This window comes from Phasianus colchicus, chromosome 1, assembly GCF_987193195.1.
Source record: "Phasianus colchicus chromosome 1, bPhaCol1.hap1.1, whole genome shotgun sequence".
Classification (NCBI taxonomy): domain Eukaryota; kingdom Metazoa; phylum Chordata; class Aves; order Galliformes; family Phasianidae; genus Phasianus; species Phasianus colchicus.
In genome coordinates this window covers 171,460,922-171,487,300 of record NC_143436.1, presented here as the reverse complement: position 1 = coordinate 171,487,300, position 26,379 = coordinate 171,460,922, and the positions used below count along the sequence as shown (strand labels likewise).

At 42.8% G+C, this 26,379-nt stretch overlaps 1 protein-coding gene across 9 annotated transcripts in view; it reads left to right on the top strand.

Annotated features, from left to right (window-relative positions):
• The window catches only part of ATP7B (ATPase copper transporting beta), a 48,454-nt gene extending 35,636 nt beyond the window's left edge, over positions 1-12,818 (top strand). For 7 of the 9 annotated variants that reach the window (XM_090132369.1, XM_090132365.1, XM_090132362.1 and 4 more), the window contains 5 exons: positions 975-1,117; positions 3,057-3,260; positions 3,369-3,486; positions 4,293-4,395; positions 4,919-7,286. In XM_090132369.1, the coding sequence (XP_089988495.1) occupies positions 975-1,117; positions 3,057-3,260; positions 3,369-3,486; positions 4,293-4,395; positions 4,919-5,183 (833 nt within the window). In that variant the 3' untranslated portion in view covers positions 5,184-7,286. Of the gene's footprint in view, positions 1-974; positions 1,118-3,056; positions 3,261-3,368; positions 3,487-4,292; positions 4,396-4,918; positions 7,287-8,495; positions 8,662-9,100; positions 9,228-10,101; positions 11,110-12,469 lie in introns of those variants that run through there. The other 2 variants (XR_016462233.1, XR_016462234.1) reach the window with 2 other exon arrangements.
• The last annotated feature ends 13,561 nt before the right edge of the window (positions 12,819-26,379 follow it).

Below are 26,379 nucleotides of genomic sequence, written 5' to 3'. Positions count from 1 at the left end.
AGGATTACAGGCTGACCTGCTGCATCTCTGATATCAAAATATTTCATTAAAAAACTTGACAAGTCATTAGATCATTCAAGTATAAAAGAGACACTAGATAGACTAAATGAGTTTTGCCAGAGGGTTTCTATTCTGTACTACACAGAAAGGGAACCTATACGAAGCCTTAATAAGAGAAACTGCTGTAATGGTGATAAGTTTCCATTGGGTCTGTGATCTTGATATGGGGCCTCTGATTTAATTAGTGAAAAAATAATTTTGTTGTGCCCATTGACTAATTTTCAGAGGCATCTGTATGTCTCAACCAGGGCTCCATTAATGTCCAGAAAAATCAAGTGCTCTTAACATGGATGTATACTCGGTGTTCTTAGCATTGCTGATGATGGTGACCACAGTAACAGATGATGAAAATCTTCTTAAATCATTACTTTTGAAATATGACATACAATGATAAAAATAACATTAGATTGTTGTAATTCATATGGATACACCTTCCAGATGATAAGTGTTGGGCACAGCGCTCCTGTCCAAAAGTAATTAATTATAATAGAGATACAACCCTGAAAGATTTAGAGAATGTGAAAGTAAATATTCTAAATGCCGGAGGGGTGGTTTCAACATCTGACAATTACAAAAACTTCCTGTGGCCCACAGTCATGTTTGCCCATACTGAAAAAAACTATCAGTCAGGCATGTTTAAAAGCTATCATGCTCCCCTTCTGCCTGATTCCTAAGTATCAGAGGAGTTTTGTTCTTAGATCTGAAACAGGTAAATTAGAAAAGCATGTGTGTGTGTGTGTGTGTAGGAAAGGGATCGTAGATAAGAGAATTTAAGTCAGCAGTTCAGGCTAGTGAAAGCAAATATTACCCAGAAAGAGTTACTTTACCATACTGTGACAGAGAGAGAGTCCTGTTCTCTTGCTACCACTTTGCTGCCCACAGCTCTTTTTAACAGAGCACATTTCTTTGTGAAGGTGCCTTATGTGGAATGATCGCAATTGCAGACACTGTCAAGCAGGAGGCAGCCCTTGCTGTGCACACACTGAAAAACATGGGAATAGATGTGGTGCTGATAACTGGTGACAACAGGAAAACTGCAAAAGCTATTGCTACTCAGGTACCTTCTTGCATTTTACGAAATGTGTGATGGCTTTCTAAAATTCTGCTTATTTCAGTGAATTAGGACTAGGCATTGAGTTGCCATGGATATGTTAAAGAAAGACTCACTTTTCTTGAACTAGACTGAACTGAGGTGAACTTTTTAGTGAGAACTACTGGTGATTGGTGGATGGTTGAATTGGATGATCTTCTAGGTGTTTTCCAACCTTGGTGATTCTATGATTCTAAGTCCTATGTGGCATAGTAAAGGCCGGTGACTGCATTAAGATCCCACTGAAGACAAACATTCAGTACCTCTTGAGGTGTGTTGAGTTTCGTGCAATAACTACTCCATTGCTGAGCTGAAGCCTTCTAGTTCCATTTGCTGAAGGGCACTTGTGTTTCCTTAATGAAGAAGGGGTGTGCCTTTAATGTCTAGTCTGGTTCCTAGTACAGGAACCAGATTTGCCATTAAATTTAAGGATAACATAGTAATAACAATAATTCTTATCGTTAAGAAGCATAGCAATCTAAAAGAAGTTGAGTGCATGAGATTTTCTTGATCACAAATTATAAACAACATTCCAAAGGGAAAGCCAAATTCTGACTCTACCTCGTAACATTTCTACCCTCTTCATGCCGATTTCTCACTTGCAGTTTGCGCTGGTCTATTCTTAATCTACTGTGTGCCTTTTTGTTGCTTTCCTCATGTATATAAAGAGCAAACTCAGCCAGCAGCATGGCTTCTCCTACATTGTGAGGCCTGTTTTGTTTCTCAATGTGATTTAATTCTTCTATTTTAATCCACTCTTTCACCTTCAGGTTTTTTTAAGTCCTTTCCCAGCCCACCTTTCTTTGTTAAGAGAGGAATTTTTTCAGAAACTTTGGTTTATAGTTCCATTCCCTCAGGTGAACTTTTCAAGCAACCTTATTCGGTGCCAACCTAGATTTTCATTGATTTTTTTTGTCATTTCCTTTCCACTGGCAAAATGGTAAGTCAGTCTAAACATTTAAAATTCTACTTTTTGAGAAGTAAAAAGAGAGCTTCTACCTCTTGTGCTCTATCTGGTGAGGCAGACAGAGCTACGGAGTTTATCCCAGTGCTTTTTAGTATACCCATCCCTATTTTTCTGCTGTACCACTAAAGCCATTGGTAGCAACTCAAAGTTGAGAAGTGGGTGGGTGAAGGAATTTATGCAGCCCTCTGCATTCTCTCCATAGTTTCCCTGGGACTCACGCATTTATGTTGGCATTTCTGTTTTCCCTAGCATAAGTGCCTGATCATTTATGACTCCTGAGCACATTTCATTGAAACCTTTATTGGTCTATATCCATCAAGCAGCATGTTTATTTGAAAACTATCTATTTTAGCCATCAAATCTTTATTTGCCAGGGCAACAGAGCTCCAGAAGCTCTGAAAGGCATGGTGACAAGGGCAGTGCCTGGTGTTCCAGCCTCTGCAGTGATGATGGAGGAGTCTGTAATCAATCACTTTCTTATCATAGAGTCATAGAATGGCCTGGGTTGAAAAGGACCACAATGATCATCTCGTTTCAACCCCCTGCTATGTGCAGGGTCGCCAACCACCAGACCAGGCTGCCCAGAGCCACATCCAGCCTGGTCTTGAATGCCTCCAGGGATGGGGCTTCCACAGCCTCCTTGTTCCAGTGCATCACCACCCTCTGTGTGGAAAAACTTCCTCCTAATATCTAATCTATACCTCCCCTGTCTCAGTTTAAAACCATTCCCTCTTATCTTATTAAAACATAGATAAATAAATAAAAACCATTCACCCTTATGCCAAAGGCATGTTGCTCTTCAGCTTTCTGTGTTGCTTCCAAGTGTTGTTTGCAATTTATTTGAGTGATCTTCCTTTGTTTGCCCTTCTCCCAGAACAGCAGATGGCTTTTCCTTTCAGCATATCACCAATAAGCATGTGTTTCTTTCTTCGTGCATAGGTTGGGATCAAAAAAGTCTTTGCTGAGGTTCTTCCTTCTCACAAAGTTGCAAAGGTCCAAGAACTCCAAAATGGGAGGAGAAAAGTTGCGATGGTTGGTGATGGAGTCAATGATTCCCCTGCGCTAGCCAGGGCCGACATTGGAATTGCAATTGGAACGGGCACTGATGTTGCCATTGAAGCAGCAGATGTTGTTCTTATCCGAGTGAGCACTATAGTTTTGACCTACCTTCTATCACTTTTTGTAGCTCTTTTCAGTTCAGCATTCGAAAGACTGCATGTGGAATACTTTCATTGCTCTTCTGTCTTACAGAATGACTTGCTGGATGTAGTTGCCAGCATTCACTTATCGAAGAGAACAGTGCGGAGAATACGAATAAATCTGATTCTTGCCTTGATTTATAATCTGCTTGGAATACCAATAGCAGCAGGTAGGTGGTTGTCAGAGCTCAACTTGTGGAAGACAGCAGCATGGTTGAGCTCTGTGGTGCCTCTGTCAGGATTTCCTCCTGCTCAAGCAATTGAAGAGAGGTTCCTGGAGTATTTAAAACTCGGCAGAAGAACAAAATATATATATACACAGATGTTTATGCTGGGAGAAGAAATCTTTGTTCCCCAAATCTTAAGGTCTTAGGAGCAAATACTTATATCTTAAAATGAAAATCATCATTTTATTTTGTTTCACATAATAGTATTTTGGGATTTATTTTAGTATATTCAAACGTAGCTCTAATCAGAGAGATCATCCAACTTCTGGGTGCTCCCTCTTTTATTCACCCCAAATTTCATATTTTGTCTCACACTATTTGGTTTCTCTGCTTCTATCACACATCTTCTCATGCTCTAAATTCCTACTTAAAACTAACTTCAAACAGCTCCTTATTTTTTTTATTTTTTTAGTAACTTCTCCCTCATTTCCTGTATTATTATTATTATTATTATTATTATTATTATTATTATTATTATTATTATATTGCTTTTGCTTTGTTTTGTGCATGCAGAATACCCAGGAGGGTCACACAGTCTTACCCTGTGGCTGCAGTCTTGTAGCTGAATCCCTTGCAACTGAAGGGACATATTTAACATATTTAAGAATAAATAAGAAAATACATGTTGATCTGTTTGTGATTATAGAGGCCTCAAAAAGTCATGTTGATCTGTTCTATAGTATGCAGGGACAAAAACATCTGTACTGGGACAGACTACCCTGGCTGATGTCTGTGTGTTCTTTTGCTAGGTGTGTTCATGCCTGCTGGTCTTGTGCTTCAGCCTTGGATGGGATCAGCTGCCATGGCAGCTTCTTCTGTGTCTGTCGTGCTGTCTTCCCTGCAGCTGAAATGGCAAGTTATCTTACACTAAGTAAATGAGGAACCATAGGCAGCTCTGCTGCTGCGATTCAAGTGAGACATTAGTTTGGGTTTTATATACCTAAAAATACCTGAAGTCCTTTAGCAGGTGGTGTCTAATTCTTGTCTGCAAAAGAGATGGATGTCACTATCATTAACACACTTGGGGTAAGACTGTTGAGCATTCTTTAGCTAGCAGTTAAAATAGTGACTGAATGCCACCTGGGCTGAGCTGTGTTGGAGATCTAGTTCAGTAACACTTGAGCTTTTCATAGTACATTTTTGGGTGCAGCTGCAGTGGGCCTATTTCTAAGAGCATTGAGAACAAACATATTTTAAAAGATCAGACTTCTTTCAGTCTCTGGAAATATTCCAAACCTTCAGATATTTCTACTGTAGCTGAGGGTCTTCTGTGGTGCATAGTATGAACTAATGTAGGAAAACTATTATTACGTCACGATTCTGACCATGCTTCCCCACAGACTTCTTGATACAAACTGTCTTTTCTCTTTCTCAGTTATAAGAAGCCAGACACAGAAAGTTATGAAGCTCAAGCTCAAGGCCGCATGAAGCCACTTACTCCTTCCCAAATCAGTGTTCATATTGGAATGGATGATAGGAGGAGGGATTCATCCAGATCGGCTCCTTGGGATCAAATTAGTCAAGTGTCTCTCTCTTCCTTGACTTCAGACAAGCTGCCGAGACATAATGGGTTTTTTGAAGAGGAAGGGGACAAGTGGTCGCTGCTGATGAATGGAGGAGATGAAGAACAGTACATATGAAGTGTTGTGTTCTCAGTACAGCAGGGAATGTTTCACCTCACCAGTGACAACAGGGACCGAGACATGTCATCAAGAGTCTCAAGGTTTTAAAGTGAAATTATTCCTTTGGCTCACAAAACAATTACAGTTCAGTTTTGTGCTGTATGGATTGTGGATTTTTTCAGGTCACCAGTTATTCCTAGTCACTGAAAGAATCTGTGACTCTATTGTGCTCATTTGCACGTAGCAATTAGTGAAATAATGTACAACAGTAATTTTCAGAGTCTAATAGAGTTTCTGTCTTCTGGACTGTCTGCTGGGCACCAAATTTCATACTTCACACTCTTTCTAAGTTCATTCTTTCAAGAGCACATGAAGCAAAAAATATGTTCATAGCCTCCAAAATCTGTGCCCATGTGAAAATATCCACTGCATAAGAAGCTCTGTGGTTGGAATGCACAGAATCCTAACTAGTCATGTCACTGTGGGAGCACCTTATACTTAGGATTCACGTGCATCTTCTTGGATCAAAAAAGCTTCAGTGTTTCGCTGACTATATCTCTCTGAAAAGTCTCTTTCAAAGACTTTCACTTTCTTTCAACTATCAAACTCTTTTGATGCACATTTTCACAGCTGAACCTGTTCTGTGATTCCCACTGCTCTCTTAGACTTTCTCTTTTGCTCCATAGGAGCTCTTTTTTCTTCCTTTTCTCCAAAGACATCTTCTATGACTTATTACTATGTTTACAGATATTCCTGTTTGGGATTTGGGGTAAATTCCTTTAAGTCACTAGGAATTTTCCATTCTTAAGGAAACCCACAAAGGCAGGGCAATTAGTGATCTGAGTTAGTACATAATTTTCCTGTGGATATCTTGCACGATCCCTTAAAGTCCTGGACAGTTAGTAGTCAGCAGTCTCTTTCCTCTGACCAAGTGAAGAATTTCTGTCAGTGTGAACGAAGCTGGCAGTTACCATGGAGTGACTGGAAGCAGAACTATACCTACAGATGGTGTGACTCCAGCATGGCTGGATGAAATGAGTTCATTACATAAATCAGCTTACAACCAGCTTACTGGTTGCTTAAAGGGCAGCCATGAGGTTAAAAGGGAATGGTTGAAAAGTGGCCTTAAAATGTGGGATAGTGTAAGTAACTCTTCCTGATGACAGAAGGGTATGAAGATCTGTAACATCTTGAATTTTAAGGTAAATGGATTTCTGTGTTTTCAACTGGTTTCAAGTTACTTTTTAGCTCTAGTTTAATAAGAAATCAAGGTGCTGAGCAACCCACCTTTCACTTCAGTGTCTTTACGAAAGCTGGCAGTAGCTTTATCACTCTGAGTGTTGAATTCAACCCTTTACACCATTTAGATTTGAGACAATAGGAACCAACTGCTGAAGTGGGCTGAACCTGGCCCCGTGGTGCTGTGCTGTTGAACTGTGGGACTCAAAAGTAAGCAGCCCAGAGTTTTATGTTCTGGTTTGAGAGGTGAAAGAACGGCATTACTGCACTAAGCAATATGAGGTAACATTCACTGACTTAAATATAGAATGGTTTCAAACAAGGATTCAAGTCCCACTCCTCCTAATTTTTTGTTGTTGTTGTTGTTTGTTTTTACAAGACCCTAAAGCATCAGACAGGTCTTCCTGCTCTCTCTTCCTCTTAATATTACATTTGAGCTTTCATGAGAAAACATCAACAGCATTGTCTAAAATACAATTACTCATGTTTTAAAACTGTAAAATTTCCTTATACGTGCAGAGATGACTTTCACAACACTCACACTTCTCAGACATGCCAGAAATGCCTTTACATAGCCTTTAGGGGAAGTCTACTGTTTCACTATTTTATGTTTTCTTACCAGTGCTTACAGTAAAAAAATATGGTGTTTTTTTAAACAAACAAAACTTGTGTCTTGGCTTTTTTTTTTTTTCTGTACCCTTCAAAAAATACAACCTACCAAACAACCACATAGAAACAGTAATTGATGGTCTGTAGGATGTATATGCAAAATGTCATTGCCAACAAGCAGTTCAGTTTGTATGGCATGCTGTGCATGTCCCTGATCTTGACTTAGCATGCTTGGCTCTAACAAAAATAAAACCAAGAAATTCAGTCTATTAATCTGTTCTGGTGGGTCACATCTTTGTGTTGTCGGAAGTTGCAAGAACTTTTCTGATAGATTTCAGCAGAACTAAGACTTACTTAATTATATTGTTGACTTGATCTTCACTTTTTGAAAGTTTGGACCAGTGAACTGGTGAGATTAGTCTTTTTCTCATCAACACAACAAGTACGAAAAATAGCTTATGTCTAAGATCATAGTGTGCATATTCAAAATTACAGTTTATGTGGGGTAAGAAAAGAATCACAGAATCACAGAATCACCAAGGTTGGAAAAGACCTACAAGATCATCCAGTCCAACCATCCACATTTCACCAATAGTTCTCACTAAACCATGTTCCTCAACACAATGTCCAAACGTTTCTTGAACACCTGCAGGGTTGGTGATTCCATCACCTCCCTGGGCAGCCCATTCCACTGCCTGACCACTCTTTCACAGTAGTATTTCCTAACGTCCAGCCTGAATCTCCCCTGGCGCAGTTTGAAGCCATTCCCTCTGGTCCTATCACCAGTTATACAAGAGAAGAGGCCAAACCACAGCTCACTACAACCTCCCTTCAGGTAGTTATAGAGAGCAATAAGGTCTCCCCTGAGCCTCCTCTTCTCCAGACTGAACAATCCCAGCTCCTTCAGCCGCTCCTCATAAGGCCTGTGCTCCGGACCCCTCACCAGCTTTGTGTTCTGGCTCAGGAAGAATAAGCAGTGAAAAACAGCAGTGTTGTACTATGCATTGAGGGTTGTACTATGCAGGTGAGGTTGAAAGCATGTTGAAGGGTGGAATTAGGATTCCAAGCCATCTTGAGATATTGGACAAAGAAATTAGAGGTCAGCTGGGCAGAAAAATGACAGGTAGGTGGTTTGTATATTCTTGGTGACCTGTTCTAACAACACTGGTGCTGCACAATGGAACAGATACATGGTGGTGTATAAACATTGTCATCTATATGATGTAAAATAACTGTTCAGCTCTGGTGAGGCATCAGCTGAAGTAGCAGGTCTGGTTTTGTGCTATGCTTGTTAGAAAATCTAAGCAGTTCAGAAAGCAGCAATGAGATTGAAGTGAAATCAAGAAAACATCAGGATGCAAGTACCCGAGAATGAGAAATGTAAGGAGGTAGATAGTTTCAGTAAGTTTCTCAACAGCATACTTACAGGAACTACAAGTCTTCAAGTACAAAGAGAACAATTGAGTCCTTTCATCTTTTCAGTGTCTTATGTCCATGGTGGATAGAAGAAGAATTAAGAAGCTTACTGATTCGAGGAAGATTTAGATCAGTCACTGAGGAGGAACTAGCAGGAAGAGATTATCAAGGCAAGCTCTTGAGCTGTGTGTGGTAATTGGGCACGTACCTGTTGGAAATGCTTCAGGCAGAGGTGAGTCTTGTCTTTACATTCTCTCCAGCCCTGTTGTCTCTTATTTCTGTGCCAGTGACGTGGGCTGGCATGTTACCTGAGCAGAGGACTCTAAACTGAGCACACTGTGCTGCTCTCAAGAGGGGCCAAAAGGCTGGAAGAAAGATTATCTTTGAGTTTACTTAATGCATTCAAATTAACTGGAAAATATGTTCATATTTAGTAACTGTATTTGCACAATGTCTTAAAATGTAAACTCCTGTGAAACATGCATAAAAGAATATAAAGAAGTTAGACATGTGTACATATGCTCGAGAGAAACAAATATAAGTGTAAGTCCTGATGTTCATGATGTTGTGTTCTTGTTAAACCTGAGCTGACTCACCAAAGGGATATATGAGATGGAGCACCGTATCCATATTTCTGCATGACATAATCATGAACTTTCCTTCTCTGACAGAGAAATCTGCCTGCAGAGCCCTGGTACAGCAGGGTGCTGGCCTGCAACTAATGTTCTGTGGGACCTGGAGCCAGAAACAGGATGAGGGTTGCAGGAAGGACCCTGAAAGGAAGGGCTCTTCTTTCAGGTAATTATTAAGGTTGGAAAAAGCCCTTAAGATCATCTAGTGCAACCATCAAATCAGTTTTGGTCTTAGCTGTACAAATGTCTCAAGTTCCCCCAGTGTGACTCAGGTGCTGCAGATCTGAGGCTAAACATTGATATATTGGATGATACACATAGGAATGCCCTAGCCATACTGGAGAGGTGATGCTGTTTGCTTTACATCTCTACCACTGTCTGGGTATTAGTTTATTTGTCCTGGGAAAAGCGTAGTGTCCATATTCGCACATATATATATTATATATATATATATTAGTGAACAAAGAAGACATTTCATGGGTAGCATCTGTCTAATGGATAAGATCTATCTAATGGGTCTTATAAGATCTAATATATCTTATCCATTCCTGTATGAGAAAGGCTGAGAGACCTCGAACTGTTTAGCCTGGAGAAGAGAAGGCTGAGAGAGGATCTCATCACTGCTTATAAACATTTAAAGTGAAGGAAGTCAAGTTGGTGGGGACTCTTTTAGATGGTGAGCAGCAATAGAACAAAAGGCAATGGGCAGAAGCTAGAACGCAGGAAGTTCCACTCTAACACAAGAAGAACTTCTTTACCGTCAGAGTGATGGAGCACTGGAACTGCCCAGTTCAGGCTGCCCAGAGAGGTTGTGGAGTCTCCTGCTCTAGAGATACTCAAGACCTGTCTGGACACCTACCTTTGCAACCTGATGTAGGGAACCTGCTTCAGCAGGGGTTGACTTGATGATCAATAGAACCCCTATTCCCTAAACCCCTATAATTCTGTGATAAGTTTGGTTTCTGTGTGATTTTTAGTGTAGTAGATCTGGAGCCATGTTTATACAAAGTCTTTCAACCATTTTCTTTCTCATGCTTTAGTTTTGCCAGAAAATTTTTGGTGCCCTATGGTCACAGAAAACGAATGATTGCATTTGATGATCAGAGGGCTGGAGTATCTCCCCTATGAAGACAGTCTGAAGGAGTTGAGTTCGTTCAGTCTGGAGAAGAAAAGGCTCCGGGAAGACCTCATTGCAGCTTTCTAACATTTAAAGAGAGATTATAAACAGGAGGGAAATCAACTTTTTGCAATGATAGGGCAAGGAGTGGTTCTAAACTAAAGAAGAGAAGATTTAGACTAGATGTCAGAGGAAGTTGTTCACAGAGAGGGCAGTGAAGCCCTGGCAAAAGTTGCCCAGAGAAGCTGTGGATGCCCATCCCTGAAGGTGTTCAAGGCCAGGCTGGATGGGGCCCCAGACAACCTGATAGTGCCTGATCTTTTGGTTGACCAAGGAGTTGGAACTAGATGATCTTTGAGGGCCTTTCCAAACCAAGTCATTCTATTATTCTGTGATTTGTTTAGTTTCCTCCTCCCTTCCCATTTTCCGAGCAAACAAACAGCTTGCTTTCTCTGCAGGCTGATTAAAACCGGTTTTTGACTAAACATCCTTACAGGGATTGTATTTTCTCTGAATGGACTTGTGTGTGAAGAACACTGGTGAAATAATCCAAGGGGGCGGAGTATGATAATCGGCTAACACTGAAATGTCATGTTTCATTTCCTCTGCTAAGATGCCAACAGTGAGTTGTGCTGGTTTTCAGTGGGAAATCATTTGAGAGCCACAACAAGTGAAGAAGCGGTGAAGGGCAGAGCATCCTGCCCACAGCTTTGCTGCCCAGAGAAGCTGTGGGTGCCCCATCCCTTGAGGCACTCAAGGGCAAGTTGGGTGGGGTCCTGGGTGGCACTGCCCATGGCAGAGGGTTGAAACTGGATGATCTTTGAGGTCCCTTCTGGCCCAAGTCATTCTACGAATCTGATTCTTGCTGTCCTGCTTGCATGTGAGTCCTGGATAGACACAAACATAGGAGGAGAGATGGATTCTTTCCCTTGTTTCGAGTTAAAATCACTAAGGCTTTGCAGACCCATCCACAGTCTCTCTGTGCAGCACTCTGATTTTTGTCAGCTTTTTATGCATAAAAGGGTAATTTCTAACAATTCCCCAGGTGCTACACAGGAAGGGAAAGAGATTTCCCATGAGGATATGTTTGTTGCTTTCAGCACTTGGGCATTCAGCTCCCCTGGGACATATATATATATATAACTGTGATAGTGCTGTTTCTTAGCTGTTCATTACTGGTTACTGTTGGTGAGTGCTGCAGCCAGGAGCCAGGTGGCTGCAAGGGCTGGTGGACCACGAGATGTCACTGCAGGCTCAGCTCCAGCCACAGAATCCCCTTTATTTGCAAAGCATCTGAAAATCTAACACAGACAATGCTCATTAGCACCAAGGGGGGAAAAGTGAAAAAGGGGCAGTTTAAACCAAAGGATAAAGTGTGCCTAAAATTTGGGTTTGACTTGACAAGCTGGGGAACAGAAGATTTCAGGCCAGTGTTGATTTGTTTGGAGCTCTGAATTGCTACCTTGCTTGTTTTATCTGACAGCTAAGTGATTCCTGAGCTCCTTGCTTGCTGTCTGCTAAGATTAGTGTTAGCTTTCTTTTCTGTTTTCCTTTGACAAGCTGAGATCTCACAAGATAAGCAGTGCTGCAGGAAAGCCGAGCATCGTGCACCTGAGCTGTGTGCTCAGCACCAACCCATACCTTCAGATGGGATTTAGACTCCCCAGGTACCAGGGATGCATGGAATGTGCCAGCAGTCTGGGCCAGCTGTGTGATCGCTGGGTGGGATCATTGGCACTGCCACATGTGCATGGTGCCAGCCACAGTGTGCCTCCAGCTCTATCCCTGCGTGGGCAACAGCTGTTTTTCTGGACCCCTGCAAGCCCACAGGCTGCAAAATTATCTGGTTGCTGTGAAAAGGCAGCAAATCCTTTGGCTTTCTTACAGGACCAGGCAGCAGAACATCATGCAGCAGGCCCAGCAAGGGGATGGAATATGGCACCTGTGGCTGCATGCACCACTTGTCACAACGGTGCTGCTGTTCCCTGTGAGGGTTAATGTTATTTTCAGACACCTCTGCATTGCAGCTGAAAATCGGAGAGGCTGGGAGCAACCTGCTGAACAGGAAACGGCTCATTAAATACATACTGTCACTGATTCATAAGAGAGTGTGAAGACAATATAATTACTGTAATTATGGCAGATACTTGCTGCAGAGTTGCCATTTGTGTCGGGAATTTTATCCTCTCTGTATGGCAGGAGGATTAAAAGAAGCAACCTATAGAGCTGCCAATATGTTTGTGCCACAAAGGACTTACTCAGAAGCTGTTGTCTGATTGTTCTGCTTACAGAAAGTGGAGCTCCATGAGCTATCGGCATCGCAGGGGCAGAGCAGAGGCAGGGAAGGCTGCTGGACAGTGTGCTACTTTCTTCCTGCTGGAAAGGAGGCAGATTTTAGCTGTGGTTGACTCAGCCAATGCCACGCAGGCCAAGGTGGCATTGAGAAGGTCCACAGCAGCAGCATTTGTGCTGGAGGGGAACCACCAGTCGTGAGGGATAGGGGAAAAGTGCCTGCTCGTCAATAGACATGAACAAACAAACCAGCTCACCAGCAGACAAGCAAGTGGTCTCTGATCCAGGCAAGCATGATTGTTTCTCCAATTTCTTCCCTCTCTCCATCCTCACCAGCTCTTCCAGTGTTTTCAGCACTGTTCTTGAATAAGTCAGAACAAAGACACACAGGAAAACCCAGCAATAAGAAACCTGAAGAGTTATGGAAGGAGCAGATTAAAAGTTCTACCCTAGTGTGTGCATGACACACTGTGTTTACCCGTCTGCACCGTTGGCAGTGCTTTCTCTGAATGTTTTTCTTCAGCTTCTTTATTAATTAAAACACGCCTTTTAGAAATGGCAGTCGGTGTAATGAGAAGGGCAGCCCCTGTCATTAATGCTGAACTCATTCAATCTCTTATGCGCGTTTGGTGCTGTGAATGGCCACAGTGTTTTGGCAATGCATGTACCAGCTTCAGGGGGAAAAGAAGTGCTTTTAATACCTGAGAACCAGTAAAGCAGAGACAGGAATGGCACACCACAGTGAGTGCTGTGTTCTTCTTATCCTCTGGTTCATGGTTCAGATTGCACTGGAGCACGGAGCATGTTGTGATCGCAGAGCTGTTCCAACTCATGGCACCACAGCTTGCACCCCAAGAGAGCACTAAAGCAGTAACTGGGTGCAAGCACATGTGCCCCAAGGGCTGCCTCAGCTGCAGCAGCTGCTATCACATTTTGTTTCAAGAGAACATTAGTCTATTTTTTGCCTTTTCTTGATTTGTATTGATCCCAGTGTTCCCATTTACAGAATGCAGTTCTTCAGTGACCATAGTTTCTACTCTGCTAAGGCTCTCCTGTTGTCTTAGAAAATTATCAGCTCATTTACTTAAGAAGGCTGACTCCAAGCTTCAGGCATTGGCCTGCCAAGACAATGCAAACAGGTGAGTGAAATTGACCACTTCTCTGCCATCTTCCCCTGCATGCTTAGCTGGGGAGGTTTGTGTGTAGCAATGCAAAAGGAGGCACACAGCTCCAGTACTGGGTCAGGAGGAATGAGCCTAAGTCACCAGTGTCTCTTATCTCCTCTCTTGCTTTACTGACGAAGGGTAACCTGCAGGTAAACTTCAGAAGTCATGTGCAGTAAATTTCATACATTCTTATCATGCCCAAACCTACGTATGTTCACAAGGCGTCTTTCCACAAATATCAGACCTGTAAATCCCAGATGCAGAGATAAGTGGGGAAGCAGAGCAGGAGCATAGGAATGAACCTTAAATTGTCTAGTTTGAATAATTGTAACGATTTCTTTCTGGCTAATAGCAGTGAGGAGTCAAGGGGAGTGAATACGGCTCCTTGTTTCTCAGTGACCTAGTAGTGACTGTCAGCTTACTTTTTATCAGGAGTGATTACATTTTCCTTTTCTGATCTTTGCAGCTTTCATCTATTTGCCCTCAGCAAGCTTGCCTGCCTTGCCCTCTTCTGTGCTCTGAAACCCAGAAATTCCACACAAATTGTATTTTTAAGAAGGTGTTTCTAATAGTGATGATTTGGAAGGGAATGTCGAGCCTTCTTGAAATATGAGGAGATATTGGCAAGACCACTGTGTTTTCTGTTTGCCTGTGAATGGGAAAATGCTATTCATGTCAAACAGAGGATGCATAAAGTCATGGTGATCGTAAAGATGTGGTGGGCATATTTCTGCACTGCAAAATTCAGGAGCATGGCCTGCCAGGTAGTTCATCCCCATGTGCTGGAGGAGCCATGCCCTATGGTTGTGCATCATCAATAGGACTGAAAGCCTCTTGGAAAAAACAGAGAGTCAGTGATCTCTACAGTATCATGTCAAACTTCCAGATGGCTGATCATCACAGTGTTGGTCCTTCATTTTAGAAGTTTCTCTTTTACAGTACTTGTGCAGGGCTCTGGTGACAGCATTTGGAGAAGGAATGGTGAGCTCCAGTGTGAAAAGTGACTGCAAAGGGCTGTAGAAAGATGTATCCACCTGGTTTTATTGAAAAAACAATACTGCTCTCAAAGTGCTGGTGAAGCCCTTTTGTTGCTTTGTGCGTGGTCCAGCTCCTGCTTCCCTCTGTCTTCGTTAGTGTTTGACCAAATCCCAATTCCTTTTGAAGATAATTAATTGCAGAACCGCTTATCCTTATTAGTGGTACCCAGCCCCAACTGAATTTACCACAAAAGCAATTACCAGGGACTTGGTGATGTGTTTCCTACTGAAAACACTTGGGTTGACTGCAGGAGGAGCTGGGAACCAGTGTTTCCCATGGCTTTGGACAGCTGGGAAACATGTTTCAGCCACAAAAGCACCCATGGACCTCCAGTCCTCGCATCCACATCCAATGTCCTGTCCCCACCCATCACTGGCCCTGTGCTGAGGATCACGTGGCACCATGATGGGATCACACATTTACCAAAGCCACTTTTGTCACCATATGGGAACACAATGTTTCTCCCTGCCTCTAAAAGCTGAGAATTGGAAGAGGTCACGAACATCAACAAACATTGACCAGATTTACTTCAAGTCACTTTGTTGCTAAGGGAGTTTGTCACTGCCATGGTAAGCACTGCAGGACTTCAGAACGCACTGGCGTGAACTGTAGAATCATATACTGGTTTGGGTTGGAAGGGACCTTTAAGATCATCTAGTTCTAATCCCCTGCTATAGGCAGGGACACCTCCCTTTACACCATGTTGCTCAAAGCCCCATCCAGCCTGGCCTTGAACACTTCCAGGGACATCCACAACATTGCCCAGCAATCTCTTCCAGTGTCTCACCACCCTCACAGTGAAGAATTTCTTCCTAATATCTAGTCTAAGTTGACCCTCTTCTGCTTTAAAACCATTTCCGCTCATGATTTTGAAAGAGAAGCATTTTTACGGTAAGGACACACTTTACTTTAGGAAGTATTTACACAGCCATGCCCTTTTTGAACGATCAGCTCCCTTGGTCTTTGAGAGGAGTGTCATCTCCAAATGGCATGGCCAGACATAGAAGATGCCTGCTTGGGGGCCCTGCCCACCTGTGATCTTCTCTCCCTCTATCTGGTGTATCTCACACCCTTCTGCCCCTTCCCCACCCCAGCTCCTTTCCTTGTCCCGGCCACTCCCAGCCCTCACTGCCTACCACCCTCCCCTCCTCTTCTAAGGATGAAAAAGAGACATAAATCCAAAAACATCACTGGTGCCTCATGTGCAAACACTTTAAGCTGACACAGACCTGTTTCAGCAAGAGTAATTACCTGACTCTGCCTTCTGCATTGCTAAATCACAGCAAAGGGATTAAAGACGCATGCTAACGTCTGCTATGACTCTCAAATGAGAAGAAATAGCAGCATGTCCTGGACTTGATTCAACAGGGACAACATATTATTGTTGAGAATAGTCCAAACCCTTTCCAAAAGTCACAGAGCACGTTTCCTTCATATCAGTAAAGCTTCCCTGACCAAAAGAGGTGGGACCATGCTGGGGACCCGAAACCTTCCTGTAATAATTATTGGCCTTTCAGTATTAAAAAGGAATTTATAAACATGAGGGAAAACAACTTCTGACACAGGTAGATAGTGATAAGACAAGGGAGAATGGTTTTAAACTAAAGGAGGAAAGATTTCAATTAGACATCAGGGGGATGTTCTTCACAGAGGGAGTGGTGAGGCTGCCCAGAGAGGCTGTGGATGCTCTGTCCCTGAAGGTATTCAAGGCCAGGTTGGATGGGGCCCTGGGCAGCCCGGCCTAGTACTTGGTCTAGCAGCTGCCAGTCCTGCCTGTGACAGAGGTGTTGGAACTTGATGATCTTTGAGGTCCTTCCAACCCAAGCCATTCTATGGTTCTGTGAGTCTATGAGACTTTGACCCTTCTGGAAAAAAAAATAAATAAATAACCACATGAAGAATTATCAAGACACTTCAAAATGACAGCAGACACCTACGGCTGACTAAAAATATGCACTGGTGGCATTATGCGCTGCACCAGTTGTCACTGCACTTGAGGCTGTGAACTGACAACTTCCTCACAAACTGAGGAGTCCAGGCACAGTATATAGAATAGTAATTATTTTAGCACCTAACATTGCACGCATTTGTCACTGTTGTTTGCTGTTTGGCAGAAAACAGGCACATTATGAGTGTCCAAAGCTGCCATCAGTTGGGATGGTCCTGACCACGGCCTCTCTTTCCAACCAGTTCTCCTGCCTGGTTTATTTTAATTTTTACTGTATTTCTCAAAGCGTTAGGTTATACGTGGTATGATAACCATGAGACAAGAGACAAAGCACAGCAGAGAGTGCAGGAGGAGGATACTGGGTACTCCTGCTGCCTGCTGGGGCTGTGAGGGCAGCAGTGACCCGGCCTGCCTCTGCAGCTGGGCTGTGCAAAGTGACTTTGCAGAGAGACTGGCCCTGCTGCTGGCATAGGACCAAGGAGATGGATAGAATGTTTCTCAGGTGTTCTATGGGCACAGATAGGTGCAGGGACACCAGACCAAGAATCAGAAGCTGCTCCCTCCAGCCTTGAGCCCACACAGCTGAAGAAGCACACAAAAGCCCACGGTGCTCTCCAGAGCAGTGTTGAAAATTTGATCTAATCTAGTCAAAAAGCAATCTCTAGAATCAGTTCCTAGAAGAAGATATGTTGCAATTAACTGTTCAAACATCAGACTAAGGAAATGGAATGTATTTCCTTATGATACACTGTAAATTCCCATTTGATAACTGTGGGCTAGCAGTATGGGCAAAAGTAGAAGTAATGGAGCTGTAAGATGCATGGTTACAGATCGGGGATACAGATTAGGATGTCCCGTTGTCATTGTGCTCTTTGAGTGATGCCATCTGCCCCATTTACAGCCTAATGTCACAGAAGTGGAGATCTGGAAAGGATTATAATTTCCCGGATTTGCCACAGAATCCTCTTTCAACTTTAATCTCTCTCAATCCATCAGTTTACACCAATTCCTTCTCCCTGTCCTGCTCCTACCAGGTCCACACGTGTCTGGGTGGGAGGGGTGCTTCAGGCTGTATCCAGCCTGTTAATTGGGTCTGTTTCCACCCATCCCTGACTGCATCAACTCCTAGGGAGTTGTCACTCCTCAGCTGAACTGTGTCAGGTCGTGCAATGTTTCTTCATCCCTTAATTATCTTACAGCATTAAATCACTTTCCCTCAGGCTGCTCTTTGGTCTGCCTTTTTAAAGCAAACATAGCTATATGTTGTACAGATGCAAACCTGAGTGTCTCTGAGGAGAAAATGCTCTGTGTCTTGCTGTGATGCAAGTCTGGTGCAGATCACTTGAAAAATGAAGCGTGTAAATGACAGGTACAAATCAGCCAGGAGGTGTATAGCTTTCTCTGTGGGGTTACTGTGTGTTTGGGCTACGGCTTGAAACTGCTATGGAACCTGTAAGGAAAGCAGCTTCTTCATGAGTCAGCATAGACATAGTGTACTCACAAAGAGGTGCTTGCTGTGATCCCAGCAAGGCTTGACTTTTGGTCTCACTTGCTTAGCCTACAGTAAGGCAGTCAGGGTGCAAGTCTGCAGGTCCATCTTTTTTGAGGAAACAGGAGGAAAAAAACGCATACAAGAAATGGAAATCTACTAGCAGGATAAGCAGCTAAATAACAGCTTTTCAACCCAACATCTATTTCAGTGTTCTCAGTTTATGTGAGAAGAGCCCTGGAAATGCAGTATTCACATAAACAATGATAATAGTAATTTTACTGGAAGATTTCCCAGGCAAAAATGGTCAGAATTGTGCGCTGTGGGATAGGAAAATTGTAATGCTGTAACTCAGATTTGGAGGATGGAGAGCTATGTGTTCACATGGAACAAAGAAATGCTATCTTCACTTTGGGGACTCTCACTATAAAAAAGACACTGAGGACCTGGAGTGTGTCCAGATTTGGGTGATGAAGCTGTGAAGAGTCTGAAATGCAATTATTATAGGGAGCAGCTGAGGGAACCAGGGTTCTTTAGTCTGGAGAAAAGGAGGTTCAGGGGAAACCTTCTCCCTCTTTACAGCAACTGGAAAGGAGGCTGTAGTGAGATGGAGGTCAGCCTCTGTTCTCAGATAACAGTGACAGAATGAGAGGGAAAGGCCTCATGTTGATCCAGAGGATGTTCAGATTGGATATTAAGAAGGATTTCATCTCAGGAATGGTGAGGCACTGGAATAGGCTGCCTGGGGAGGTAGAGTTCCCAGAAGTGTTTAAGGAAAGGGTAGATGTAGTACTTGGGAATATAGTTTCGTGGGCAATATTGGTGGTAGGTGGATGGTTGGACTACATGATCTTTAGAGGTCTTTTCCAACCCTAATGATTATCTGATATGAATAGAGCAGGGACAAAAAAAAAAAAAAAAGCACAGCTAAGAGGATAGTTTGCAACCAAGGAAAGCTGGTTGTTTTCTTGGTAGTTTTGTGTCGTTTTTAACAGAGTGAAAGCTGAAGATCCAAGATCCAAACTGTGTTTATCTCCAAAAGTCCAGGACTGCCACCGTGGTTCCTAAAAATTTCAAATGTCCAGCTACAGAAGAATAAGAGCTTTAATTTTAAATACTGATTCAGATGAGACTTTGGAATATTTCAGGTACTCTGAGGGACTACATAGACTGGGAATAGTGCTTGATTAGGATCAGTACTTTCTTAGAAAGTTTCCAAATTTTCAGAATCTTGTTCCCATTCTCCTGATTCAATAAAAAAATAATAACAAAAAATTTAAAAAAAGAGAAAAGAGGGGAAGGGGAAAAACAAAGAGATTCTTGGCTTTACAGAACTCTCTAAAAAAATGTAGTTTCTTAGTGTTTCCTCTCCTTCAATTCAAAGTAGACAAATTACAAAGGGCAAAAGCACAGGGTTTTTTTGGTATTATTATCTGATATTCTTAGCTTCATTATCCTAATTGCTCCTTTAGTCTCTGTGGCACCTCACCCGTTCAGTCATGCTCCCTGGCAGAGTGGCAGGGCTGGGGATTGTGACTGGATGCTCTCCATTCCTCCAATTTCACATGACTCCTGCATTCCTCTGTGTAATGACTGACACAATGAGTGGGAAATTAGAGACATACGCACACACATGTGGATATATATACGTACATATACTGATCACATTTAATTTTCTTCTGTCAGTCTTACCTTTCCAGTGTATGACACCTGTCAGTTGACTCAAATGACTCCTCACCATTTCTTAGTGCTCTACATCTCCCACCAGTTAGCTCCGTAGATGCATCAGGAATGATTCCTGATGACTGCATTGTAACAAATGTGCAGGTGAGGTCAGGAGCTATTTATTTCTCCTGTTCAAATATTTGTGCTGATTTGGCACTAATGACCCATCTCTTTGCTGCCATCCATCAGTAAGACACATTGGGCTATCCGATGTTCTTTGTTTTTAGAGGTATGAAGTTGCAGTCCATCTCTTCCACACCGTTGCTTTGGCCCTGAATGCAAAATAGCCCACTGTGAACTCCCGGAGTTTTGAATGAAAAACTCTTCAGAATCAATCAGAAATATGAGGTTTAGGTTTATCAGCTCCTCGTTGGCTTGTGACTAAATTCCACAATCAGTGCGGAGAAAGTGGGGCCCTTCTGCCCCAGACATATTTTCCATAGTAGTTCCATATTTTTCTCCAATTTCCAAAGCTGGAGAGCAAGAAGTGCATTGCCTACATCCTGCATCACCCACACCAGACCTTCCCACAGCATCAAAGGGAGAACAGGAATTGCACTGCCAACCCGTAAGGTGCATTTGCGTTCACCGTGTTTTCCCTATATTTCAGTTTTACTCGTCTGAAATTAAGCTAATTATACATAATCTTTAATTTTTTCCTTTAACATTTATTTGAACAGCACTCATAAGAAGTTTGATTATGGTCTAAGGATATATTGACTTTCACACCAAGTCTGCTGTCCATTCAGAGAAGAGGCAGGAGATGGGCCAGGCTAGTCTAGGGAGAGTTGGATAGAGAAGATAGTAAGAGGCTCTGGATTAACTCTGGTCTCTTCTGTGCCACAGTGTGAAAGGTCCGAAGGATCTCAACCACTGTGTTATGCTGATAGCACCCTTACCAGAGGAATGCTGTTTTGCTCTCCTGTGAAGGAAGAAAGGAATAGGAGCTCTCATAAGAGCATTTCATGTGCTTCAAGTTCTTTGTAAGAGAAAACATAGCTAATTTTAGTTTAAATGGATGTTAATTTGACATGTGGATTTGAATAACTGAGATAAATTCTTGGCTTTTTGACATCAAAATATATTAAATGACAACTGCTTTTTGCATACTGAAAGGTTCTTTCTCTCTCTAGCACTTAATGATAAAGCTGTAAGGCGTAAGTCTCCTGAATTTGCAGGAAGTTGCACAGAATGGTCTAACAGGTCATCTTAATCTCTGGCTTACATGGTAATAAAAGAATAATAAAAACAAAGGTTGCAAAGCATTCTTTCCATGGATGAATCAGCTGGCTTTTTTATGGGCTGGTTATTCACTGAGCAATAAATATTCATGGGTTTTTCAGCAAAGACATGGTGCATAATTAGTCTTGAGCAGAATTAAACAAGACAACCAACCTCATTCTACACAGGGCAGAAAGGACTGAAGCTGAGTGATGGGCCTGAGTGACAGCCCAAGTATGCCTGACAGTTGCAGCAGTCATCCAATTCTTCAGCAGCAATTGTAAGGGTTTATTGAAGCTTTTTAGATGAAAAATCCTGCATTGAAGGGGAATGAATTACTAATGCTACCTTACCAGAGAAAGATCAGTACCTGGTTTCAATGAGATGAGAACTTTTCACTGTTGCTTTGTCCCCTACCCCTATTTTCTTGGATGTGCAGAGAGTCACATGTAGATTTGCCTCTAGATCAGCCCCTGAAGCTCTACCTATAAAAACATAAAGCATGTGAGCTTAGCTCCTGCTTGAAAAAAACATCAGAAAAGCAAGGCAAAAAAGCAGCAATCTGTGCCCGACAGCTGCTTTTCTCAGCAGAAGGCACTGGGGCCAGGCTCACAACACATAAATGTTGCTAGACACTCAGCATGTGATGCACTGCAGCTACAGAGGGCTTTCTGTAACAGGCTCTGCATCTGCAGGAATACTTTGGCAGTTGCTGATCAGCAGGGGATAATAACCCAAATCCCTGCGTGTGTCTTCTCCTGATCCTACACACATACACAAATATTCATAGAATCATAGAATCATAGAATCATAGAATCATAGAATCATAGAATCATAGAATCATAGAATCATAGAATCATAGAATCATAGAATGGACTGGATTGAAAAGGACCACAATGATCGACTAGTTTCAACCCCCCTGCTATGTGCATGGTAGCCAACCACCAGACCAGGCTGCCCAGAGCCACATCCAGCCTGGCCTTGAATGCCTCCAGTTATTCTACGATTCTATGATTCTTATTTGGGTTCTCAGAGCTGGGGAAAGTAGAAAGTCAGCCAACTTCTGCTTCATTCTCCTGGAGCTCCTCACCCACCAGTTATCCCACTTTGTACGAGAATAATCCCAGCAAGAATTGGCGCATACTCTGAGCAGGGCTGTGTCATCTAGGGGTGCTTAGTGGTACTGCACCACATGCTTAGAAGAATGGAAAAATTAAGTGAGCAAATGTATCAAAAGTCGATTATCAGGAGCATACTGTGTTCCTGAGCAGCTTCTGAAGCACCACACATTCCTCCCTCATCAAAGGAGTTCCTGACACCATCTCTGCTCTTCCTGTGCTTCCTGTGGCAATGGAAGGTTGGCAGAAATGCCAGTAAATAGGACCTGTTGCATTTCTTCTCCCCAGGGTTGCAATGATAGGTCATGAAAGTTTGGTTCTAGCCATCTCTGTAAGACCCAGCAAGGCACTCCCTGCCCAGTAAAAACTGCAAATAAAACATCCTTTCCTTAAAATGAAGTTTCTACTTAGCTAATTTTGCCATGGATATTACAGTGGACTGTGATATTAGAGATGTTTTAGACTAGGTCCTCTCTAGCCTAGATAGACTATGCACATATTCACGATCCTATTGCATGCACTACAGCATAGTCCTGCCCAAACTAGCTCTTGCACTGCTGATGCTGGAGGAAGACTTACAGGTTTTCATTACGTCTGGCTTTATTCTTATCAACATGAGGATGAGGCAGCTTTCAGATTATACAGTGGACATCTTCCTCAAGCCGGCCAGAGGGAAAAGAGGATATAGGTGCTCATAAGCACTGGTGCTGCTGTTGAAGTGCCAAAGCTGAAGAGTTGCTGTAGTGTGCCCAGAGATGGCAGTTCACACTCCAAGGTAATGCCAAAAATCTCTGTGCAGAAATGAGATCTCCTAGAGCTAACACTGAGGGAGACCACTGATGGTCATGCCATGTTCTCAAGGCCTGGGCCTCAGCCTGGCACAGCAACTTCTGGACTGGTTTCTTTGCAAGAGCAGAACAGGCTCACTCTTGAAAGTACTGCCCAACCCAGAGCACAGAAAAAAGGCAGGGAGAAACAAGGAATGATTTCTTCTTCTCTCTCACCCTTTTTGGGTTCAGCTGAATAATTTCTCAGGATAACAAGTTTGGCTCCGGCACGGAGGAAGCCATCCAGCTGCTTACACACAGGCATACAGTGCTGTTTTAGCCACTGAGGAATTACAGCCTGTTCACAGAATCACAGAATGGCCAGGGTGGTAAGGAACCTCAAGGATCATGAATCTCCAACTCCCCTGCCATACGCAGGGTCACCAACCTCTCCATTTAATGCTAGACCAGGCTGCCCAGGGCCCCATCCAAACTGGCCTTGAACACCTCCAGGGACGGGGCATCCACAGCCTCTCTGGGCAGCCTGTTCCAGCACCTCACCACTCTTTCTGTAAAGAACTTCCCCCTGACATCCAACCTAAATCTTCCCTCCCTCAACTTAAAACCATTCCTGCTTGTCCTGCTGTTATCTTCCCTTGCAAAGAGTTGATTTCTACAGGTGGTCTGGCAGAAAAGAACATATCCCTCAGAAGCTGCAGATGGAAGCTGGGGTAGATACCCTAAAGCGTAGCGGGGCACAAGGCATGTCCCATTTTAAGTCTGCCTCTGATTTCTGTGCCTAAAACTTTCTTCACATCCTGCCACAAGAGGTTACCAGATCAAATTAAGAAAACGTTTTGATTTTATGATGCTCCTCTCTGTAGAATGTGCATGAGATGGTACTTGGAGTACTTTTCCTCACATGGTACGGTAAAACTGTTCTTTTATTGTGCTCCTGAGGCAGCCTTATGAAGATGTAGGGTAATTATATCAGAGTACATTTTTCAATTAGAACATTATTATCTCATAGAAAATGACTAAATTGTATAATCTTTTTCCACGAGTCTGCAAACACTCTTTCAATTTTTATCAAAACAATACTCATTGGGTTTCTGCAGGTATCTCTAAGAGTGCAGAACTAATGGCTGACAAGTCAGAATAGTAGAATCATAGAACCACTAAGGTTGGAAAAGACCTCCAAGATCACCCAGTACAACTGTCCACCTACCACCAATACTGACCCACTAACCTGTGTCCCTCAGTACAACATCTAAACATTTCTTGACCGTCTCCAGAGACGGTGACTCAACCACCTCCCTAGGCAGCCCATTCCAGCAACTAACCACTCTTTCAGAGAAGAAATTTTTCCTAATGTCCAACCTGAATCTCCCCAGGTGCAACTTGAGGCCATTCCTTCTAGTCCTATCACTAATTACACAGGAGAAGAGGCCAACCCCCACCTTGCCACAACCTCCCTTCATGCAGTTGTAGAGAGCTATAAGATCCCCCCTGAGCCTCCTCCAGAGTGAACAATCTCAGTTCCCTCAGTCACTCCTGATAAGACTTGTGCTACAGAAACTTCATAGCTTTTTTGCTCTTCTCTGGTCAAACTCTAAGGCCTCAAAGCCTTTCTTGTAGTGAAGGGCTCAAAACTGAGTACAGTACTCAAGGTGCAGCCTCACCAGGGCTGAATACAGAGGGAAGTCTGAACCTAGTTTAGACTCATTCTCTTACTAGAGTGAAATCTTAGGGATAGGTGCAAAATGTATACCTACTTACTTGGTATGACTCCTGTTCTCATTCCTACCATCTCCTATTATCAAAAATACAAAGAACCAAAGATTCTAGTAATTGTGGCCATGCTACTGGAAAACTTAGCATTTGTATAACACCTTAACAGGGCCATACAATACTGACAGAAGTGCAGACCTTGATGCATGTGGGCATCTGACACACACTGGTGACAGTGGAAGGGATCTTGAGTGAGTGAGGGATTGCTTGGCCCCTCAAGAATGTGGTCCTTCCATCATTTGAATTGCACCTGTCACTTCCTGATCAATGTTTATAGCTGCCTGGTCAGGTTTTCTCACCTGTTGTAGAATCATAGAATTCCTCAATCTTTCCTCATAGGAGAGGTGCTCCAGCCCACTGATCATCTTAGTGCCTCCTCTGGACCCGCTCCAAGAGCTCCACGTCCTTCCTGTACTGGGAGCCCAGGCCTGGATGCAGCACTGCAGATGGGGCCTCACAAGAGCTGAGTAGAGGGGGACAATCACCTCCCTCTCCCTGCTGGCCACCCCTTTTTTAATGCAGCCCAGAACACAGTTGGCCTTCTGGGCTGCAAGCGCACACTGCTGGCTCATAGCTCACACTGTTGGCTCTTCAGGGTGCTTTAAATTCTGTCCACGTGGAGCTAAGTCACTCAAAGGTGTGTTTCCTGGAAACATGAAGGACCAACTTACTGCAAGTGCTCAGGTATATTTGGACTATGGAAGCAGATATTTTTAGAGAGAAAATGAGAGGACAGGAATTAGAGAGTCACAAAATACCTTAAATGACCTCAATGAGAGCCCAGTAGATGAATTCTGTTTGGTTGGGGGAACTTTGGGCACATTATAGTGGTGTATCAAAGCCCAGTTTTGGCTACAAATCCTTTTGTAAACCACATCTTCAGCAAAAAAAAAGCCCTCAGTGTCCTTGTCTCAGAGATACTCCATCTCACCATCACCATACAAAAACAATAATAGGATGGAGAAATGTCTTTCCGTTGTAACCTTCTCACCGCCCTGAACAACCTCATATACAGTCACATACCTCCAAAATACTGAGAAATGATCTTAGCAAACCTATTCCAAACACCTCAGTGCAAGCCAAAAAATAAAAAACATAAAAACACTGAACAAAAATCAACCAAAGACCTCAATTCCAGGCTTTCAGTTAATCTAATGAAATTAAACTCAGCAGTTCTACACGGCCTAAAGTTTCAGACCAGATGAAGACCACGTGTGGTCTTCTCATCTGATCATTAATAAAAGACATTTCCTATTGGCACGAAGAAGCTGTTTCAGACTCTTGCTGCTCTGATGGTTACAAATCAGCTTCTATTTCATGGCCCATTTATACCCATTTGCTCTAAATCCATTTTTTATTTTGTTCTTTTCTTTATCCTTGATATATTCATAGGGATTAAATGTAACCACTCAGCCTTTGTCTTAGTAGGATAAGCTAGCTGAACCCTGTAGGTCAACCCAAAGAACTCATTTCCCACACTTCTGCCTTTTCTGAGGGCAATTCTTGTCTTTTTTTTTTGCTTCTTCTCTGCTGTCTCGATATATCATGATGCCTCACAATATACATAGGTCATTCTGTTCCAATTTCAAGCAAATATTGTTACTTTCCCAATACCACAAAAAGTCTGCAGTGCTGATCAATAAGAC